This window comes from Pseudochaenichthys georgianus, chromosome 19, assembly GCF_902827115.2.
Source record: "Pseudochaenichthys georgianus chromosome 19, fPseGeo1.2, whole genome shotgun sequence".
Taxonomy (NCBI): domain Eukaryota; kingdom Metazoa; phylum Chordata; class Actinopteri; order Perciformes; family Channichthyidae; genus Pseudochaenichthys; species Pseudochaenichthys georgianus.
The window spans coordinates 25,005,194-25,027,147 of record NC_047521.1 but is presented as its reverse complement, the minus strand read 5'-3'; the positions used below and the strand labels follow the sequence as shown (position 1 = coordinate 25,027,147).

Genomic DNA, 21,954 nt, shown 5'->3' with positions numbered 1-21,954 from the left:
TGTAGTAGATTAATTACAACGCATAGTGTCTGCCCATTTTAAATTAACATTTATAATAGTAATATATGGTTGTATACTTTTTATTGAGCATAGCATAACTTGCTGTCATTAATCATAAATAACTGTTGATTAATGATTTCCCCCTGTGGGTTCATGTATTGATTCCTAACAAGTCAGTTGAACCCTCGACCCCCTCTTAAAAATAACAATGAGTTTAGTTTAAAAGGTTGGTTCTGACCAACCAACTTAAACTAAAGATGTGAAACTGACTACAGATGCGTTAAAGAACATTTGAACACGTTAATTGAAGGAATGTTCTAATCAAGTCAGACTTAAGACAGGTTTTAAAGTTTGTCAAAATGTGTTGCTATGATCAATATAAAGTTTAGATGATCGAAAGGGTTAGTGTTAGGGTCAGGGTAAGCGATAGAGAAATTCTGGATCTGGCCCTGACCTGTGCATCACTTCTTGCACTTGGTGGACTCGCAGTTTGAAGCAATAGTTAATGTAGTAGACTGTTTCCCTGTGGATATGTTTGGCTTTTGAATTTGTGACAGACTTAATCGAGCTTGCCCGAAAAACATTTCATCTTAGTTTTGCAAGTTTATTCCACAGACATTTGCCACCTTTAGTAGAAGAATGTATACTCAATTCTCTCTGGTGACAAACTTGCAAGGATACAAGTCGGTTTAGTAAAACAAACATGTTTCTGAATAGACCCCAATTGTTTACCACTACTCGTCTTTTGCATTGATCCATACTGAAAAGATGACAACCAAAAACAGAGTGGACACTATGACATAGACAAAAAAGAAAATGGTGTCCAATTTTTTAGCCACCCTGGTCCAGTAGTCGGGATTCCTTTCTTCCATCCTGCTGAGGAGCAGAGAGAGTGCTTTCACCGCCTCACTCATCTCATCTGGGAGCTTCTCCAAGGAATTGGAGTCCTCCATCTGTTGGCTTCTTTTGTCCTGCAGACGTTTTTTAGTGGAGTGATCATGGACCATAACAACCATAAGAAATTGCCAGCTGTTCAATTTGATATACCAGTGTTTGTCAATTGTGGTGAGAATAAAGAGTTTGTACTGTAAGCTCACTCATCTCATCTGGCTTGCTTGCCTTTCCGACTACCAGACGGCAGTCAAAGCAGCCAAAACGGAGCACATTTCTCTGTTAATCTCCAAAAACAGCCATAAACCCCAGGTTCTTTTTAATGTCCTCAACTCGATCATTAATCCCTGTGATGTTTCTCCAATTGTGCAATCGACTACTCTCTGTGATAAGTTTCATACCTTTTTTATTGAAAAAGTATCTGCTCTTAGGCTACAGTAGCCCACACTAGTGCTACCCCAGATCCTGCTCCTTTTCTGTGCCCTGCTGTCCTCGACCACTTGGAGCCTGTATCCCTCTCTCTTCCGATTCTCTCTCGGATGTAGTCATGCACCTGCGGCCGACAAACTGCACCTCAGATAGCATTCCCTCTCACCTTCTCAGAGATGTTTTCGAATCAGTTGAAGCAAGTATTTTATTACTTATAAATACCTCTCTTAGCTCAGGAGGTGTCCCAGCTGCCTTCAAACATGCCGTGGTCAAGCCACTACTTAAAAAGAAAAATCTCAACCCCTCCATTCTCGCTAATTTTAGGCCCATCTCCCAGCTACCTTTTTTATCTAAAGACCTGGAGCGAGTAGTCTACGCCCAGCTGCAGTCTTTTTTAACCATGCATGGCATCCATGAAAAGTTTCAGTCTGGCTTCAAACCCATGCACAGCACTGAAACAGCCCTTTTAAGAGTTTATAATGATCTGCTCCAAGCCGCCGACTCAGTAGCCCAGCTGTCCTGGTGCTGTTAGACCTGACAGCTGCCTTCGACACTGTGGACCATAGCATCCTGTTGTCACGGCTTGAACAGTCCACTGGCATCACAGGCTCTGCCCTCGCATGGTTCAGGTCCTACCTGACAGACCGTAGCTTCTCAGTGCAGCTAGGTGCCTTCTCCTCTGCTAAAGCCCCTCTTACCTGTGGGGTTCCCCAAGGCTCGATTCTGGGCCCCTTCATGTTTCTACTGTACATACTACCCCTAGGTTCAATTCTCACAAAACACAACATCCCCTTCCACTGCTTCACCGACGATGTAGAGATCTATCTGCCACTCAATTCAAATGTCAACTCATTACAGCTATTGATGGACTGCTTAGCAGAGATCAAATCCTGGCTGAGCCAACATTTCCTCAACCTCAATGAGAGCAAGGCTGAGGTTATCTTTTTTGGACCCCGACCTTCAGTCTCTCCGGTTGATATTCTGGGCTCCCTCAAAAATAATATCCTCCCCTCTGTCACGAACCTTGGAGTGACCTTCAATAGCGCTTTTAAATTCGATAAGCAGGTCAGCAGTGTAGTCAAAACCTGCTTTTTTAAAATACCACTATTGGCCAAGACCAAGTCGTTTTTAAGGGTTATTAACGCCTTTGTTACCTCGAGGTTGGACTACTGCAACGCTCTGGACGTGGGTATGGACCAGGCGTCAATTAAACGCCTGCAGCTAGTGCAGAACACAGCTGCACGTCTTCTAACTGGCCACAAAAAGCGTGACCACATCACCCCAATTCTGTCCTCACTGCACTGGCTTCCAATTCGGTTCAGAATTGATTTTAAACTCCTTTTATTTGTTTTCAAAGCCCTAAATGGGCTGGCTCAGGCCTATGTAGCCAAACTCATCCAGCGCTACACCGCAGCCACAGCTTTAAGGTCTGCTGAACAGCTGCTGCTGGTAGTGCCCAAGACCAGGCTCAAAACCTGAGGGCACCGAGCCTTCGCAGCAGCTGGCCCTAGGCTCTGGAACAGTCTGCCCCTCCATGTGAGGTCGGCCCAGACCCTAGGGGTTTTTAAATCTACTCTTAAGACACACTTCTTCTTCCTGGCCTTTTAGTCAGAGCGGAGCACGACTCCTGACTTTTCCCTGTGTTTTTTATATGTCTGTTGTAATTTATTGTCTTTTATTGTGATTGTAGTAATTATTACATGTAAGGCAAATGTCAGCCTTATGAACGGAGGTACCGTGGGACTTGCCCTTCCCATGTACGGGAGTCCGCTCAATGGAAATGCGATGTCAAGTTCCGATGTCAAGTTCCTGTCAGCGGCTAGACATATGTTACCAGTGTTTACCAGTGTTGCCAGGGGCATGATAACATCCTCCACTGGAGGTTGGGTGTTGCTGCTGTGAATAAGGCCGACTATGGGTGCCGATGGGCGGACGGTAAAGCACCGCAAAGTAGACCCCCTTTAAGTGTAAGGCAAATGTCAGCCTTATGAACGGAGGTACCGTGGGACTTGCCCTTCCCATGTACGGGAGTCCGCTCAATGGAAATGCGATGTCAAGTTCCGATGTCAAGTTCCTGTCAGCGGCTAGACATATGTTACCAGTGTTTACCAGTATTGCCAGGGGCATGATAACATCCTCCACTGGAGGTTGGGTGTTGCTGCTGTGAATAAGGCCGACTATGGGTGCTGATGGGCGGACGGTAAAGCACCGCAAAGTATACCCCCTTTAAGTGTAGCCAGGGGCACGAGAAACATCCTCCATGGAGGTTGGGTGTTGCTGCTGTGAATAAGGCCGACTATGGGTGCTGATGGGCGGACGGTAAAGCACCGCAAAGTATACCCCCTTTAAGTGTAGCCAGGGGCACGAGAAACATCCTCCATGGAGGTTGGGTGCTGCTGCTGTGAAGAAGGCCGACTATGGGTGCTGATGGGTGGACGGTAAAGCACCGCAAAGTATACCCCCTTTAAGTGTAGCCAGGGGCACGAGCAAAATCCTCCATGGAGGTTGGGTGCTGCTGCTGTGAGGAAGGCCGACTATGGGTGCTGATGGGCGGACGGTAAAGCACCGCAAAGTATACCCCCTTTAAGTGTAGCCAGGGTCACCCTGCATGCGTCGTCAAATGTGATTGAAATGGACAGATTCCTGTACATTTCAATCACTTTTAATGGGAGTCGTCAGTATATGGAGCTTAACCCATAATTCCCGGACGTTCCAGGCCGAATTTGGAAGCTCATATGCGGCCTGCCATGCGCCTCCACCCGTGGAAAGCAAAAAAAAGTAAAGAAAACGGTCAATTATATGTTAAAATAATCAAAAATGAAGTTTTTGAAAATTCTTGAAAAACGGCTAAGTGCCAACGGGGGAGGGGGTCAAGTCTTCGGCGCTTCGGAACGAAGCCCCGGAGACTTTTGCACTCCCCCGTTGCAATTTACAACGGAGAGGGGAAACGAGAGCTCCCCTCCTCCGTCCAAAATTTTCATTCATCTTTTCCAAGCTACCATCTGCACGAAATCGGAAACCCGGTTTTTGAGAGCACTTAGAAAAAAACGAGCTATTTTCACATGATGGGGAAATCATGGAGGAATGTATCCGCCTCATGAGCACTTTGGATCGGATGAAATTGTTGCCTGGAGGACCCCCAATCATGGTTCTCACAAAACTTTAAGTTTTCAAACTGGTCTCTGGAGGAATGCAAGGGGAGTTGTCAGGGGACTCTACCCGCCTCAAGAGGCACTATTTTGGGATACATTTTATCCATTTTCACCCCTTTTTATGGTTCTTCCAAAAAGTTAACTTATACTTTTTCCGACTCTGGAGAAAGGTAGGGGGAGTTGTCAGGGGACTCTACCTGCCTTTTGGAACACTATTTTCGGATACAATTTATCCATTTTCACCCTTTTCTCTGGTTCTTCCAAAAGTTGACTTTAACTTTTTCCCACCCTGGATAAAGGTATGGGGAGTTGTCAGGGGACTCTACCTGCCTTTTGGAACACTATTTTCGGATACAATTTATCCATTTTCACCCTTTTCTCTGGTTCTTCCAAAAGTTGACTTAAACTTGTTCCCACCCTGGAGAAAGGTATGGGGAGTTGTCAGGGGACTCTACCTGCCTTTTGGAACACTATTTTCGGATACAATTTATCCATTTTCACCCTTTTCTCTGGTTCTTCCAAAAGTTGACTTAAACTTGTTCCCACCCTGGAGAAAGGTATGGGGAGTTGTCAGGGGACTCTACCTGCCTTTTGGAACACTATTTTCGGATACACTTGATCCATTTTCACCCTTTTCTCTGGTTCTTCCAAAAGTTGACTTAAACTTGTTCCCACCCTGGAGAAAGGTATGGGGAGTTGTCAGGGGACTCTACCCGCCTTATGGAACACTATTTTGGGGTACTTTTTTCCCATTTCACCCCTTTTTTCTGGTTCTCTGGTTGTGGCGGCCTCGCCCTGGCCGTCCACCCTCTGGGTACCTGACTCCCCTGCCTCCTCCGGGGGGCAGTTGAGAAGGGTTCAATGCCTCCCCGGAGGATACTGTTATCCCGGCAACCCGCCAGCAGATGAAAAGACCCACCCCTCCGCCTCTCCGCCTCTCCACCTCTTCTGAGGGACGAGGGAACCGCGCGGGGGTCTGCTGGAGGCTACTGCCGGGTGCTCCGTCCTGCGCCTCACCGGGACCCTGACTCCAGCGCGGTGTGGCGGCCTCGCCCTGGCCGTCCACCCTCTGGGTACCTGACTCCCCTGCCTCCTCCGGGGGGCAGTTGAGAAGGGTTCAATGCCTCCCCGGAGGATACTGTTATCCCGGCAACCCGCCAGCAGATGAAAAGACCCACCCCTCCGCCTCTCCACCTCTTCTGAGGGACGAGGGAACCGCGCGGGGGTCTGCTGGAGGCTACTGCCGGGTGCTCCGTCCTGCGCCTCACCGGGACCCTGACTCCAGCGCGGTGTGGCGGCCTCGCCCTGGCCGTCCACCGTGCGCCCTCTGGGTCGTACCCGAAACTGTCGGGTATCCTTTGGGAGAATCAGACTCTGGAGGAACGTGAGGGGAGATTACAGGGATCTCTGCCCGCCTAACGAGTGCCTAAATGGGACACCGCACCATGATGCAAATGAAAACAAACACAGATTTGAAAATAAGCTGAGTGCGTCTTTCGTGAGTCTTTTCACGCTTCCTTCTTTTTTACCCACGATTCTGGTGACATTTTCCGGTACCGAAATGCTCAAGAATACAGGTCGGATGGCGGTCCGTTGTCCGATCTGCAATAGCTCCTACCGTGCCCTGAGCAAGCACCTACAGAGGAACCATGGTGTGCGTAACTTGGATGAAAGAAAAATTCTGCTGTTGTTGGCCAACGGACGGACCAACATTAGGCTCCATCCCTGTACCATTCTGGGATGCGAGTACCACGGCACAAGGCTGGATCGCCACTTGGCCAGAGACCATGTTGAGCTGGCCCGGGAGGAACTACATGTGGTTCAAAATCAAATGAAAATGACAGTGGCCAAGAAGGAGCTTTATGAACTCCGAATGACAAACCCCACAATAGAAATGATTACCGCTTGGGCTGTTGACACGGTGGCAGACGACGATATACTGTCACAACCTCCACCCTTGTCCCCGGTGAATGAATGTGACAACCCGGACTGCAAAGAATGGAGGCTGGAGGCTAACGCAGTGAGGGCTCAGCGGGACATATATGCTGCTGAGGTGAAATCCCTGCGCTGCAAGTTGCAGCAGAGGATAAAGGACAAGCGACAGAGGATGGATCAGCGGGCCGGGGACATGCCCGCGTTCGATGGGGAGGAACGAGAGCGGGTCATTCTGAAGAAACGACCCCGACCAGAGTCGACACCAACGAGGCTGTCCAAGTCGAAAGGTCCCTCCTGCAGCAAGTCTCCCATTCCTGCCTGCAGCACGTCTCCCATTCCCGCCTGCAGCACGTCTCCCATTCCCGCCTGCAGCAAGTCCCCCACTGGCTCTCACACCCATTCACCCAGCTCCTCAGAGCCTGCATCCATCCATACCGAGGCCTCGTCAACCTCCCCTCCCATAAATTCCCCCTGGTTCCGGGGCAGGGGCCGGGGAAATATAATGCGGGACATAACATTCCCACGGATCATGGGTAAGTGTTTTGGCTATGTGACACATGCAGTTTCTGTAACACATCATGTGTTGTCATTAAAGTACTGTTTATATTTCACAGAGGAGTATCTGCAAGGATACCGGGAGCATTATGCAGGTATCGACCCACCAGTGAGGCTCCAGGAAAACACAGTCTCCAAACTAAGCAGAGTGAAGTCGTTCCTCAGTTTCATGGCACACGGTTTCAATCGCCTGTCTGACTGGCTCTTTTTGAGGGATCTCAAGAGGATACGCGGGTGGTCCCGGAGCCTGATGAAGTCAAGCCTTCAGGTCACGACCTCCGACTTCTACATCAAGAATATATCACACTTTCTCAAGTACATGGCCGACACACCGTGCAAGGGGAGCAGGCTCAGCCAAACGGACATGATTTTAATCAAACGGGAAGTAGTTGCCATCCTGAAGTCCCTGAAGAGAAAAGTACTTATCCACCAGATGCAAGTGAAGCGTGACAAGATGGAAGGTCTGCCGAGCCACAACGACCTAATGACATGCTTGACTTCGACCACCACTCGCATCCCTCAGCTCCTGGATGTGATGGCCAGCAATCCGACTACCGCGACCCGGACACTGCTCTATGGGTATATGACTCTTCATTGGAGCTGCATTTATGGCCACCGTCCGGGGGTCTACTCCAACATGACCAACGCCGAGGTCCGAAAGGCGGATACAACTGGCACTGCCTTCGGCTACCTGGTTCATGTGAGTGCTATTAATCAATGTATTTATTCTGGCAGTTATATGCATGATTGACATTGTATTGACACTCTCTATCTCTGTCATAACAGGTAAGTAACCACAAGACGGCCAACGCGTTCGGGGAGGCGCAGCTGTACCTCACCGTAGAAGAATTTGGATGGATGAAGAGGTGGCTGGAAATTAAGGGTACGCTGACCTGCACCCAGAGCCGTTACTTTCTGTACACAGAGGGGAAGAACCCGTTCAGGAAGCTTGCCTACTCCCTGAGGTTGGCATGGGCTGATGTGGGGCTCCGCAGTCCCATTAACTTCACCGACCTCCGCACAGTCCACGCCGATAATGCGAAGAGGTTTCAAGACAAAGGCAACCGCCAAAGAGTGAGTGATTTCATGTGTCACAACACTGCAACTGCGGACAAATTTTACGCGAATAATCCTTCTTTGAAGGAGGCTGCGGACATTCGGTTGCTCTTCACACAGTCACTTCAAGCAGCGGCGGCGGCATCGACAGCAGCAGCGGGAAATGAAGACACTTTTGCGGGTATTGACATCGACAGTGACAACTCTGGAGAGGAGCACAGCCCGGCTCCCTACCAAGACTCCCTACCAAGACATGTCCCGAAGAGGGACCAGTCACTGGCCGAACACAACCCCTCAGACATGGGTGAAGAGAGGGTGCCATACTCTGCCCCAACTTCACCCACTGTTGCCAGTGATCAACTTGTAAATATGCAGTGTGTTGTTGTAATCAGTCCCCTTGTAAATACGTTATATCCTGTTTGAATTTATTTATTACTGTCAATATTACTGTAAATAAAGTTTGTTAAAATTACTAAGTGTTCTGTTTTTAATCCCACTATGGGTTTTCTTCTTTTAAGATCCCCAGGGGCACGATATTCTGGTTCTGGTGGTAGCATGTAGGTGTTTAGTCCGAGTGAGGAGTGCTCAAGTGTGGGATGATTTGTAAGGTAGAAGAGGGTAAAAAAAGTTAAAGTGTGAACCTCCAGCAGGGCAGGTGGTGCTGTGAAGAAGGCCGACTATGGGTGCCGATGGGCGGACGGCAAAGCACCGCAAAGTAGACCCCCTTTAAGTGTAGCCAGGGGCACGAGCAAAATCCTCCATGGAGGTTGGGTGCTGCTGCTGTGAAGAAGGCCGACTATGGGTGCCGATGGGCGGACGGCAAAGCACCGCAAAGTAGACCCCCTTTAAGTGTAGCCAGGGGCACGAGCAAAATCCTCCATGGAGGTTGGGTGCTGCTGCTGTGAGGAAGGCCGACTATGGGTGCTGATGGGCGGACGGTAAAGCACCGCAAAGTAGACCCCCTTTAAGTGTAGCCAGGGGCACGAGCAAAATCCTCCATGGAGGTTGGGTGCTGCTGCTGTGAGGAAGGCCGACTATGGGTGCTGATGGGCGGACGGTAAAGCACCGCAAAGTAGACCCCCTTTAAGTGTAGCCAGGGGCACGAGCAAAATCCTCCATGGAGGTTGGGTGCTGCTGCTGTGAGGAAGGCCGACTATGGGTGCTGATGGGCGGACGGTAAAGCACCGCAAAGTATACCCCCTTTAAGTGTAGCCAGGGGCACGAGCAACATCCTCCATGGAGGTTGGGTGCTGCTGCTGTGAGGAAGGCCGACTATGGGTGCTGATGGGCGGACGGTAAAGCACCGCAAAGTATACCCCCTTTAAGTGTAGCCAGGGGCACGAGAAACATCCTCCATGGAGGTTGGGTGCTGCTGCTGTGAGGAAGGCCGACTATGGGTGCTGATGGGCGGACGGTAAAGCACCGCAAAGTATACCCCCTTTAAGTGTAGCCAGGGGCACGAGAAACATCCTCCATGGAGGTTGGGTGCTGCTGCTGTGAGGAAGGCCGACTATGGGTGCTGATGGGCGGACGGTAAAGCACCGCAAAGTAGACCCCCCTTTAAGATTCCCAGGGGCACGAGATTCTTGAGGGTGTGATCATCTTGGTTTAGTCCGTGGGGGAGTGCTTAAGTTCGGGGGCCCGGGGACCCAAGGTGCTCGAGGTTCTGGAGGTACATGGGAGGGATCCTGGAGCTCCTTAGTCCGTGTTTTGGGGGTCTTGGAGCGGCCACAGAGAGGTGCTTTTCCCCGGGGTATGTCATGGAAGTCTGAAATAACCTGTTTGCTCATGTCAGGGAGAGATGCTGGGGCTGCTGCGTCCGTGTTTTGGGGGTCTTGGAGCGGCCCCGAAGAGGTGGCTTTGTCGGTGTACGTAATGTAAGTGTGAACTAGCCTGTTTTCTCAAGGCAGGGAGGGATCCTGGAGCTCCTTAGTCCGTGTTTTGGGGGTCTTGGAGCGGCCACAGAGAGGTGCTTTTCCCCGGGGTATGTCATGGAAGTCTGAAATAACCTGTTTGCTCATGTCAGGGAGAGATGCTGGGGCTGCTGCGTCCGTGTTTTGGGGGTCTTGGAGCGGCCCCGAAGAGGTGGCTTTGTCGGTGTACGTAATGTAAGTGTGAACTAGCCTGTTTTCTCAAGGCAGGGAGGGATCCTGGAGCTCCTTAGTCCGTGTTTTGGGGGTCTTGGAGCGGCCACAGAGAGGTGCTTTTCCCCGGGGTATGTCATGGAAGTCTGAAATAACCTGTTTGCTCATGTCAGGGAGAGATGCTGGGGCTGCTGCGTCCGTGTTTTGGGGGTCTTGGAGCGGCCCCGAAGAGGTGGCTTTGTCGGTGTACGTAATGTAAGTGTGAACTAGCCTGTTTTCTCAAGGCAGGGAGGGATCCTGGAGCTCCTTAGTCCGTGTTTTGGGGGTCTTGGAGCGGCCACAGAGAGGTGCTTTTCCCCGGGGTATGTCATGGAAGTTTGAAATAACCTGTTTGCTCATGTCAGGGAGAGATGCTGGGGCTGCTGCGTCCTTGTTTTGGGGGTCTTGGAGCGGCCCCGAAGAGGTGGCTTTGTCGGTGTACCTAATGGGTAAGAAAGCCAGTCTACACAGGTCGTGAAATGTGATTGAAATGTACAGAGTGCTGTACATTTCAATCACTTTGAATGGGAGTGGTGAGGTGTGGATGAAATGGCCATATCTCCCTTAAATTCACATCAAACTCACCCATCTTTCACACACTAATTCATGGGTAACAGAGCCATGTGCACCATGCATTTAAAGTAATGTTAGCCAGCTTTCAGACACTAATTCGTGGGGAAGAAAGTCACCCTGGTCGGGTCGGGAAATGTGATTGAAATGTACAGAGTGCTGTACATTTCAATCACTTTGAATGGGAGTCGTGAGGTGTGGATGAAATGGCCATATCTTCCTTAAATTCACATCAAACTCACCCAGCTTTCACACACTATTTCATGGGTAATAAAGCCATGTGCACACTGTATTTAAAGGGCTGCAGGAACACTTTACCCGCCTTTTAAACACCTTTTCCTGGGTAAACAATCCATGTATTTCCGCCTGCTTTCCATCAGCACCCGCCAGTCATCTCCCTGTTTGAAAGGGCCATATCTCCCTTAAATTCACAGCAAATTTACCCATCTTTCACACACTATTTCATGGGTAATAAAGCCATGTGCACACTGTATTTAAAGGGCTGCAGGAACACTTTACCCGCCTTTTAAACACCTTTTCCTGGGTAAACAATCCATGTATTTCCGCCTGCTTTCCATCAGCACCCGCCAGTCATCTCCCTGTTTGAAAGGGCCATATCTCCCTTAAATTCACAGCAAATTTACCCATCTTTCACACACTATTTCATGGGTAATAAAGCCATGTGCACACTGTATTTAAAGGGCTGCAGGAACACTTTACCCGCCTTTTAAACACCTTTTCCTGGGTAAACAATCCATGTATTTCCGCCTGCTTTCCATCAGCACCCGCCAGTCATCTCCCTGTTTGAAAGGGCCATATCTCCCTTAAATTCACAGCAAATTTACCCATCTTTCACACACTATTTCATGGGTAATAAAGCCATGTGCACACTGTATTTAAAGGGCTGCAGGAACACTTTACCCGCCTTTTAAACACCTTTTCCTGGGTAAACAATCCATGTATTTCCGCCTGCTTTCCATCAGCACCCGCCAGTCATTTCAAACGGTTTCAAATCGTTTTTTCACTTTTAAAAAGAGCTTTCTGCCCTGTAAATGATTTCTAATCATTATTACCGTCATGGAGGAGCTGCAGGGACACTTTACCCGCCTTTTAAACACCTTTTCCTGGGTAAACAATCCATGTATTTCCGCCTGCTTTCCATCAGCACCCGCCAGTCATTTCAAACGGTTTCAAATCGTTTTTTCACTTTTAAAAAGAGCTTTCTGCCCTGTAAATGATTTCTAATCATTATTACCGTCATGGAGGAGCTGCAGGGACACTTTACCCGCCTTTTAAACACCTTTTCTTGGGTAAACAATCCATTTATTTCCGCCTGCTTTCCATCAGCACCCGCCAGTCATTTCAAACGGTTTCAAATCGTTTTTTCACTTTTAAAAAGAGCTTTCTGCCCTGGCAATTATATCTAATCATTATTACCGTCATGGAGGAGCTGCAGGAACACTTTACCCGCCTTCTAAACACTTATTCCTGGCTAAAACAATCAATGTATTTCCGCCAGGGTCACAGCCTGCTGCTGCTGCTGCGGCGGCTGCTGCTGCTGCTCTCCCTCCCTAAATTCACATCAAAGTCACCCAGCTTTCACACACTATTTCATGGGTAATAAAGCCATGTGCACACTGTATTTAAAGTAATGTTAGCCAGCTTTCAGACACTAATTCCTGGGGAAGAAAGTCACCCTGGACGGGTCATCAAATGTGATTGAAATGGACAGATTCCTGTACATTTCAATCACTTTTAATGGGAGTCGTGAGGTGTGGATGAAATGGCCATATCTTCCTTAAATTCACATCAAAGTCACCCAGCTTTCACACACTATTTCATGGGTAATAAAGCCATGTGCACACTGTATTTAAAGTAATGTTAGCCAGCTTTCAGACACTAATTCCTGGGGAAGAAAGTCACCCTGGACGGGTCATCAAATGTGATTGAAATGGACAGATTCCTGTACATTTCAATCACTTTTAATGGGAGTCGTGAGGTGTGGATGAAATGGCCATATCTTCCTTAAATTCACATCAAAGTCACCCAGCTTTCACACACTATTTCATGGGTAATAAAGCCATGTGCACACTGTATTTAAAGTAATGTTAGCCAGCTTTCAGACACTAATTCCTGGGGAAGAAAGTCACCCTGGACGGGTCATCAAATGTGATTGAAATGGACAGATTCCTGTACATTTCAATCACTTTTAATGGGAGTCGTGAGGTGTGGATGAAATGGCCATATCTTCCTTAAATTCACATCAAAGTCACCCAGCTTTCACACACTATTTCATGGGTAATAAAGCCATGTGCACACTGTATTTAAAGTAATGTTAGCCAGCTTTCAGACACTAATTCCTGGGGAAGAAAGTCACCCTGGACGGGTCATCAAATGTGATTGAAATGGACAGATTCCTGTACATTTCAATCACTTTTAATGGGAGTCGTGAGGTGTGGATGAAATGGCCATATCTTCCTTAAATTCACATCAAAGTCACCCAGCTTTCACACACTATTTCATGGGTAATAAAGCCATGTGCACACTGTATTTAAAGTAATGTTAGCCAGCTTTCAGACACTAATTCCTGGGGAAGAAAGTCACCCTGGACGGGTCATCAAATGTGATTGAAATGGACAGATTCCTGTACATTTCAATCACTTTTAATGGGAGTCGGTGTGGATGGCCTGTTGAATCCGATTTTGAGCACTCTTTTCCCCGCATAAACTAGTTTAAATCACCGTTAAACACTTATTCTGTTGATGTCTATATAACCGACTTCCCGCTATGCATTAAGTCGGTTATATGGACCCTGTACACTAGGCATACCGCGGCCGGTAGTAAATGTCCAACCATTGTACCCTCTGGTCCCTAGGGTATGTAAGCACTTTGGCCCGACCAAAAATCGCTTTTAAATGTGCTTTATAAATAAACTTTGATTTGATTTGATTTAAACTATTTTTATATAAAACAGTTTGTTTTAAGAGTAACCCAATTCTCACCTCTTTGGCCACCGACAGCAGTTCAGATGGCGGTTCATCAGACACATTACACACACAAGCACAGTGAGTCCATTTCTTCACATCTGAAAGAAAATTGTTGACACACGACAGCAGTATGTTCAGAGGAATGTATTATTAATTGTAGATATTTCTTTGTGTATTCCAAACATATGAGTAAATACAATATAATAATAGTTAAAATCCACAGGTTTAAAGAATGTGTTTCCACAGTCCTCACTCAGGCTGCGGTTTTTATCTGCCTTTTTTTCTTTAGATGCAGAGTCTTTCTCAATCAGATACATCACCAAAATCGTCTCCAGAAGGCTGATCATTATCAAACCAAAAATCCCAATGCAGAACACCGCTGAAGAGAAAAGGCATCATCATTAAAGTGGATGAAAGATAAGCCATTGTTGTTCCTGCTTGAATTAAATGAGAGTCCAATCAAATAATGACTGAGTTGCTTTACCTATAAGCGGTATCCATTCTGAGGAGGAAGGCAGAATCTCGTTGAGAATAAGCTGCATCACAGTGACAGCGAGCAGCACAGTGACCTTGAAGCTGACCTTCTCGCCCCCGCTGTCTGACATCAGGAAGGAGGCCAAGTCCAGACAGAAGAAGAACAGGATGGGCACTAAGAAGTTGGCGATGTAGAGGGCAGAACGCCTCTTCATCCTGATCTGTGATCCAAGATGGAAAAACTGTGAATCTGTTCACTAATGCTGCAATGATCAAAAACATTATTGATTATGGGTTTAAGTTCTTTTGCATGCAATATGCAAGATATCTCTCCACTGAAATATGAAGTTTCCTGTTTATATAATTTAATTATATTTTATATTTTGTCACAGTCACTTGAGAGTCAGATTAAGTCGGTGGTAAAAACAAGCTTTTATCACCTGAGGCAGCTAGCCAAAGTAAAACCTTTTCTCTCCAGACAGCAGTTTGAGACCTTAATCCATGCCTTTGTCACCACCCGGCTGGACTACTGTAACTCTCTCTACATGGGGGTCAGTGGGTCCTCCCTTGCACGACTGCAACGGGTGCAAAATGCCGCAGCAAGGCTCTTAACTGGCACACGGAAGTATGACCACATTTCCCCTGTTTTAGCTTCTCTCCACTGGCTGCCAATTTATTTTAGGATCCATTTTAAAATTATTTTATTTACTTTTAAATCCCTAAATGGCATAACCCCACCATACCTTGCTGAGCTGCTACAGCATTATACGCCGAACCGCCCTCTCAGGTCAGTGGACCAACTGCTCCTGAATGTGCCTAAAACCAGGTCAAAGCTCAGAGGGGACCGTTGCTTCTCTGTAGCGGCTCCCAAACTGTGGAACGCTCTGCCCCTGGAGATCAGACAGGCCTCCACACTGCCTGCTTTTAAATCGCTTCTTAAAACCCACCTATTCTCGCGTTTTTAACATTTGGCGTTTCAACATCTTTCAGAGTGTTGCTTTTTTGCTTTTAAATAGTTTTTTGTTTTTACTTGTACTTGTTTTATGGTGTGTGTGAGCTGAGCTGTGTTACTTTTTTGTATGCTTTGTTTTATCTATTTGCCTGTACAGCACTTTGGTCTGGAGGTTTAAAGTGCTTTATAAATAAGGTTGTATTGTATTGTATTGTATTGTACAGTGGTTAAGGATAATTAAGTGGCCACCATCAAAAATGTGCGATTACAATGTATCCAATCAACAACAATGTCAATTTAGAATGCAAGCTAAATAAAACCAGCAAGTGGAGCTGCAGACATTTTCATGCACATTTTTGCAGAAATAAATAAAAGTAAAATGTACAACACACTTACAGTATAAATTAGAACGCTTTGCTTTTCAAAAAAACGTGGGACAGATTGGTCCTTGACTGTAATGTCGATGAGAAACCACTCAGACTCGTTCCTCATCATTTGGCGAGTCCATTCCGTTATCAGTTTACTGTCGTTTATGACTTGAAACCTCAACTCCTCCTCTAAGGTGAAAGTGAAGATACAAGTTTGAGATGTCTTATCAGGATTTACAGGATAAATACATATGCTGGTGTGTGCTCATGTGACAATTAGCCTTTAAAGAGATAATTACCACAAACGTGCAATCAAACACACAACATAGTACATATTTTAGATAAATGTCTAGGAACTTCTGAAAGCTCACCTGGGTAAATGATAGACTTGAGAGACAATGTGCAGCTCTGAATATCAAAAGGAAATGTGTACATTTTCATCTTGCAGGTGCTGACCACCATAAGGTCCCTCACATGTTCAACGATACCGGTTGCGTCAATGGTGATGAAGGGAATTGGAACAGCCTTGTCCTTCTCTATCCTGTATGACAACATACATTTGTAGAAATTATAGCAAACACTTTATGTTTCAAACTGATTTTCACATTGTGTAATACTTTAATAGAATGAAACATTTATCTAAATTATGATACTATTGTTTAACTCTGTATTTTCCTAAAATGTACCCTCATTACTTTAAATATAGAAATACTATCCACACAGTACAACAATATCACACATCTCTATATCTTAAATATGATTAACCCGGCTCAAGTCAGTTAAGGGGAATCTGCTTCATTGTTTATTGCATTCTAGCCACAGCTGTTTTCCACACAATACATAGGTGTAAACATATAATTGTAAAAAAACAATATGTTTAAACCTTGTTGCATCATCTTTTTACATCCATATGATTTATTGTGCATGTCCTTCTTAATAATAACAGGCTCCATCACAATTTACTGTTGTGAGTTTGTGGATTTGTGAGTATGCACAAAAACTCCAACTTACATCTCTTCAATCATTAGATCTGGCTTCCACAACAAATTAGCAGGAACTCTCATCTTATCAAGTTCACCAAAGTGTTGTGGTTTCCAAAAAATATGTGGATCTTCCCATTTCTACACAGGAAAACAAGGAAGAAGGGGAGATAAAAGACCTTTAAGATGCAATCTACAGCAACTAATTTCAACTTACAGTATAATAAACAGTATAGGAATATCACAAATTGTTTCGTAAAACAAACTCACCATATAAATCCCAACGAAAGAAACAAAAGTCTGGTCAATCTCTCTCTGTAACCAAAGACATGGTGTACATATACATAGGTGAAACTGTCATACAACATTGCACTTTGAAGATAACATGCTGATTGCTGACTACCTTCAGCAAGTAGAAGTAAAATAAGTAAAAGCTCCTTTGTGAACCCACTTTGTGATTTCGCTGCAACGGGATCACACTAAGCAAAGCCCCAACAATGTTTCTTCCAAAATTCAAGGTAGCTTATGCTATGGGGGAGACATTGATTAAAGGTATTATTTTTGGGGTGACATAATTTTTGTGGACACTTTGTCAAACTATTCTGACTTGTAGCTATATGCTTCCTTCAATAGTGCTAGTATTACGCTGTTTCCAAGAGGCACTATGTACAAGTACTGATCTGGTACAAATCGTACTATGACGCTCTCCCTGCGGTGATCCGCAACATCCCGTCTCTTGACACCTTTAAAAGGGCCTTCAAGTCACACCTGTTTGCCAAGGCCTTCGGCCCCTCATATATTTGTTGTTTTGTCTGTCTGACTGTTTGTTTTGTTTGTTTTACTCCTGTTTTTTCTGTAAAGCGACCTTTGGTCCCCTGAAAGGCGCTATATAAATGTAAGTTATTATTACTATTATTATGAGTTAGGAAGAATTGCATGCTATATTGAAATGTATGATGAGCTGTTTTTTGAGAGAGTCTTTTGTTCTTATTAAACTAACTCATCCTATATTTTGATTTGACTTTACTGATACCTATTGCTTTTTTGGCTTTCATGTGTATTACCGTGTGTTTGTACAGTCAACTGTTTTATCTTTGTTTTTGCTGTTTTTGGCTGCTTTCCAAAGCAACAAATAATGATTATCCTCAAAATAAAAAATAAATACAAGTTGCACTTACCACATCTAGAATTGCCATAATTGACATTTGGAGATGGACCCATGTTGGTCTTTCAAAGTATTTGGCAGGTCGGACCAACTTGTCCTTGTTTTTGGTCAGGTTCAGGTAGTTTAAAACATCTTCATAGGGGAACTTACTTTCTATTGGGAGGACATCAAAACAATATCTCTATCAGAGAGTTACTTCTTTATAGGAAAAACTACCAGGAAATGCAGACCTCAGTTTTTCATTCATAGCTCTCTCTCTCTCTCTCTCTCTCTCTCTCTCTCTCTCTCTCTCTCTCTCTCTCTCTCTCTCTCTCTCTCTCTCTCTCTCTCTCCTCCCATGTCCTTAACCTACTGATTATGGGCGTTGACTCATTCAGTTAAACCACCAAGATGTTGTCATTATCTCCATCAGCCAGTCAGTAGTTGCTGTCCGTCAATTTAGCCTATTTCCCACACACTATTTACAACATACCTGATTCCCACATTGAGCTCATCAGAAGACCACTCCTCATCACACACAGAGCTTCAGCATCTTCCTCATCTCATCATTACCAGGGTTTAGACTCCACAGGTGGGTCAGTACTCTACTTACGGCTTCACCACCCCCTTAAAATATCTGGGATCACGATGTTGTCTTATCCACATTTACTCATCCTTCTTGATGGCTAACTTGCCACTTAGAAATAAGTCTTGTCTTATCTGTTGTAATATCCAGTGGTTGTGGTCACTGAAAGGTCATCATTAGATGTGTGTCGGCAGGACAGCAGGGATTTGTGTCACCTGTCCACTAATAACTTTTAAATGTGAGCATTTTACATTTAAATTGGGCTCTCCATTTGAGATCCTTCTGCTCCACATTGTCAAAATGCTTCAACGTCAGACCTCATGCATTCAACAAACCAACTTTTGTTTCTTTATATAATTGTTCTGTTTGCTGTTCACACCAGTAACTTATCTATCTGTTGTATTACCTTGTGAAAAAAACTGCGTTAAACTTATCCAGTGCTCTCAACAGACAAGTGTATTCATTTTTAAAGAGTTCTATTAATAAAGTAGAAATAGAATAACACATAATTACTGTGTACTTACTCTTACTGTGATCATTGTCCTTATCCTTATCGGAGAGTTGGCCATTAAGCTCTTGTTGTTCCGAGTTATTGATTGTTTCTCCACCTGAAAGAAAAAAGTATACAGCTCTTAAAGTGATTCAACTGAAACAGGTTCATGTGTTGTGCATCTGTTAGCAAAAGCTAAGAACACAATTATACAATATTTTCATGCTCATCGTTTAATAACCTAAAATGTGAGATTTCAAACAAATAAATAAATCAAATTCACTGACACATTTTCTCCCGGATATATCAAATCTAAAAATAAGATAAATGCTCTATACATTTAATTATTTGACACATTTTGGGTGTTTACATACTTGCTTCAAAGCTGTGATTTGATTGAAGATCATCCTGAAGCTCTAGTAGCTCTGTGCTATTCCAGGAACTTCCACCTGATAGAAAATAGTATACAGCTCTACATTCAATATTATTTCCATGCACATACACAAACTGCTTTCCCACAAAACATTTGTAATTGCATCTGCAGATATTGTTTGGTGTAAATGATGCTGAGATAAGCAACTCCTATATGTTTTACCCATCAAAGAAGGTAAATGGGATGTTTGGAGCTCACTTCACTGTAAAATAATGGTTACGTCAGACCATGGGCGGCGCCAGGATTTTTTGCTGCAGTAGTTTAGCAGTTGCTATATGACTGCACGGCGTTGCTAGTTAATTTTCAAAATAAATAAACAAACAATACCAGTGGGCCAAGCACGAGCCTGTTCATATTATAGCGTTCACCGCTATTCAAAATCACAGATCACTCGAGCCTTCAATGTCGAAAAGGTTCTCTTTATTTTCTGGTATTGACGGCCACAGCCACGCCTTACAGAACAAATCAATAGTATAACACTCATGACTTTTTCCCCACACTCGAACACAACTCCTACTGTCTCGTACTCCCTCCACACACACACACACACACACACACCGAAAACGCACACACACATCTGGAAGGGGCGGTCTCTCCCTAACTCCCACCAACAACATTGCCTAAATAACTTTACAAATGTACTAAACTGTGCACATCTGATAACTGACATAACTATTAACTTGGACACGCTACAATATTATCATTACTTTTTACATTAAAACATTCCTTTGACTGAATTTCATACATAGAGTAAGTGGGCTGGCATATGGTCAGGGTGGACACTCAATGAGTTATCATTAACTGAATGTTAAGTACAAGTATAAGTACAACATTACACATATTTGGTAAGTGGGATCCCATATTGGGTTGACGGACACCCCCCCAACATTACAAATATTTGGTAAGTGGGACCCCATTTTGGGCTATTGAACTGTGCCGCGTCAAACGCGAGAGTTAAATGTTTTCAACTCGAGCGTCAAATTCACATGACGTGTTCCTGCGGAAGCCAATCAGCGGTGAGGATCTCAGCCTGCCGTTACTGACGTTCAACCAGAAAACATCAGCCATTAGCTGTTAGCAGTTAGCACACAGAGATCACAGATCCTCATATCTGTTCAGAAACTGTACAAAAGTTAAACAAGTACAAACCACAGACTGTCTGTGTCATGGCGAATACAGTCGCTGGTTTATTTATGTCTGTAGGCCGTTTTTATGAGTGTGAAGTGAGCATATACAACGTTAGTTTAGCCTGGTTGACCCAATCTCCTTTCAGAAAACAAGCATTTTAAAAGGTGTTTCGCCTTCCGTCTTGTCTGCAGAATTGTCAAGCATTAATTCATGGTTTTTACTAACCGGTATCAGTATGTTGTTACGTCGGCATCATTTAGAAACGTGTATTACAATTTAATCACGGTAAAATATGTTCATTTTGTTGTAGTTAGCTCTGTGATGTTTTACAAATCAGATATTAATGTGTACAACTACAATATGTGAAATATTATAGCAATATCCTGTAAAATGGTGTGAAAACATGAATAAAACTACACATCTTCAGATGCTATACATACATAAGTGTCCTAAACTAATACTACAAAGTTATTATGGCATTGTATGCTGTGTGTTATTTGTAACATCTTCAGAAACTACCTTTCCAACTCCTCATGCAGTTGACTGTTACAGGTCTATACAGGTTCATGTTACAATGCATAAGCTTCAAATCGAGAGACTGCAACTGTATTTTTCTTTACCGTTCTGTTTTAATTTCACAATAAAGTTAATAGTAATATTATGTTTGATATTATTATGTTTTATTAACTAGACCACTGGGTCATGTTTGGTGTTACAAATATCAAAACAATATATGTGTGGATAACAAAATACATCCGTCATAAACTAAACTGGAAATAATACAGGAAAGTATAATTTATTGTGTTAGCACAGTAAACTTGACCGTTTTTTAACCCACACCGCCTAGTGGTTAAAGCACGTTATTGCATTTTTTTGTTAAATATGTTATATTTGATGAAAACAATTAAATATTAAGAGTAGCCTACATACAAAATAGGGGGAAAGAAGAAGGTCGATGATAGAAATATAGAATCGAAAATATTAAGAAGATACTGTAGTGATCTCTACAATAAAACAGTTTAGTGCAGGACGTCCAACGATATGTCTGCTCATCACCTCAAGCTCAACTTTGACAAGACTGAACTTCTTTTCCTTCCGGGAAAAGATTGTCCCACTCTTGACCTGACAATCAACATCGGCACCTCTGTTGTTACCCCGACTCAGACTGCAAGGAATCTGGGTGTGATCCTAGATAACAAACTGTCCTTCACTGCAAACATCGCTGCTACAACCCGTTGCTGCAGATACACGCTTTACAACATCAGGAGGATATGTCCCCTCCTGACCCAGAAAGCTATGCAGGTTTTGACCCAGGCTCTCGTCATCTCACACCTAGACTACTGCAACTCCCTCCTGGCTGGTCTACCTGCATGTGCCATCCGACCTCTGCAGCTCATCCAGAATGCAGCGGCTCGTCTGGTCTTCAACTTTCCAACATTTTCCCACACCACGCCGATCCTCCGCTCCCTTCACTGGCTTCCGGTAACTGCTAGAATCCACTTCAAGACAATGGTACTTGAAGTGGATCCATGCTGCGAATGGATCTGGCCCTTCCTACATCCAGGACATGGTTAAACCGTACACCCCAGCACATGCACTATGCTCTGCATCAGCCAAACGACTCGCTGCACCCGCACTGCGAGGGGAACCCAAGTTCCCATCAGCAAAAACACGTGGGTTTGCTTTCCTGGCTCCAAAATG

The 21,954-nt window shown here is 44.8% G+C and overlaps 2 protein-coding genes across 2 annotated transcripts; one reads left to right on the top strand and one right to left on the bottom strand.

Annotated features, from left to right (window-relative positions):
• Positions 1 to 734: 734 nt before the first annotated feature.
• On the bottom strand, positions 735 to 16,556 carry LOC117464619 (5-hydroxytryptamine receptor 3A-like). Its single transcript, XM_034107148.1, has 7 exons — positions 16,504 to 16,556; positions 15,864 to 16,033; positions 15,521 to 15,681; positions 14,183 to 14,393; positions 13,907 to 14,077; positions 13,714 to 13,814; positions 735 to 971 (listed from the first exon to the last, which is right to left on the bottom strand). The coding sequence occupies exons 1-7, from the start codon at positions 16,554 to 16,556 to the stop codon at positions 735 to 737; spliced, it is 1,104 nt and encodes a 367-aa protein (XP_033963039.1).
• LOC139435810 (uncharacterized) lies at positions 5,956 to 8,490 on the top strand. The gene is made up of 3 exons (XM_071206751.1): positions 5,956 to 6,940; positions 7,022 to 7,662; positions 7,749 to 8,490. The coding sequence occupies exons 1-3, from the start codon at positions 6,034 to 6,036 to the stop codon at positions 8,439 to 8,441; spliced, it is 2,241 nt and encodes a 746-aa protein (XP_071062852.1). The 5' UTR covers positions 5,956 to 6,033; the 3' UTR covers positions 8,442 to 8,490.
• Positions 16,557 to 21,954: the final 5,398 nt, after the last annotated feature.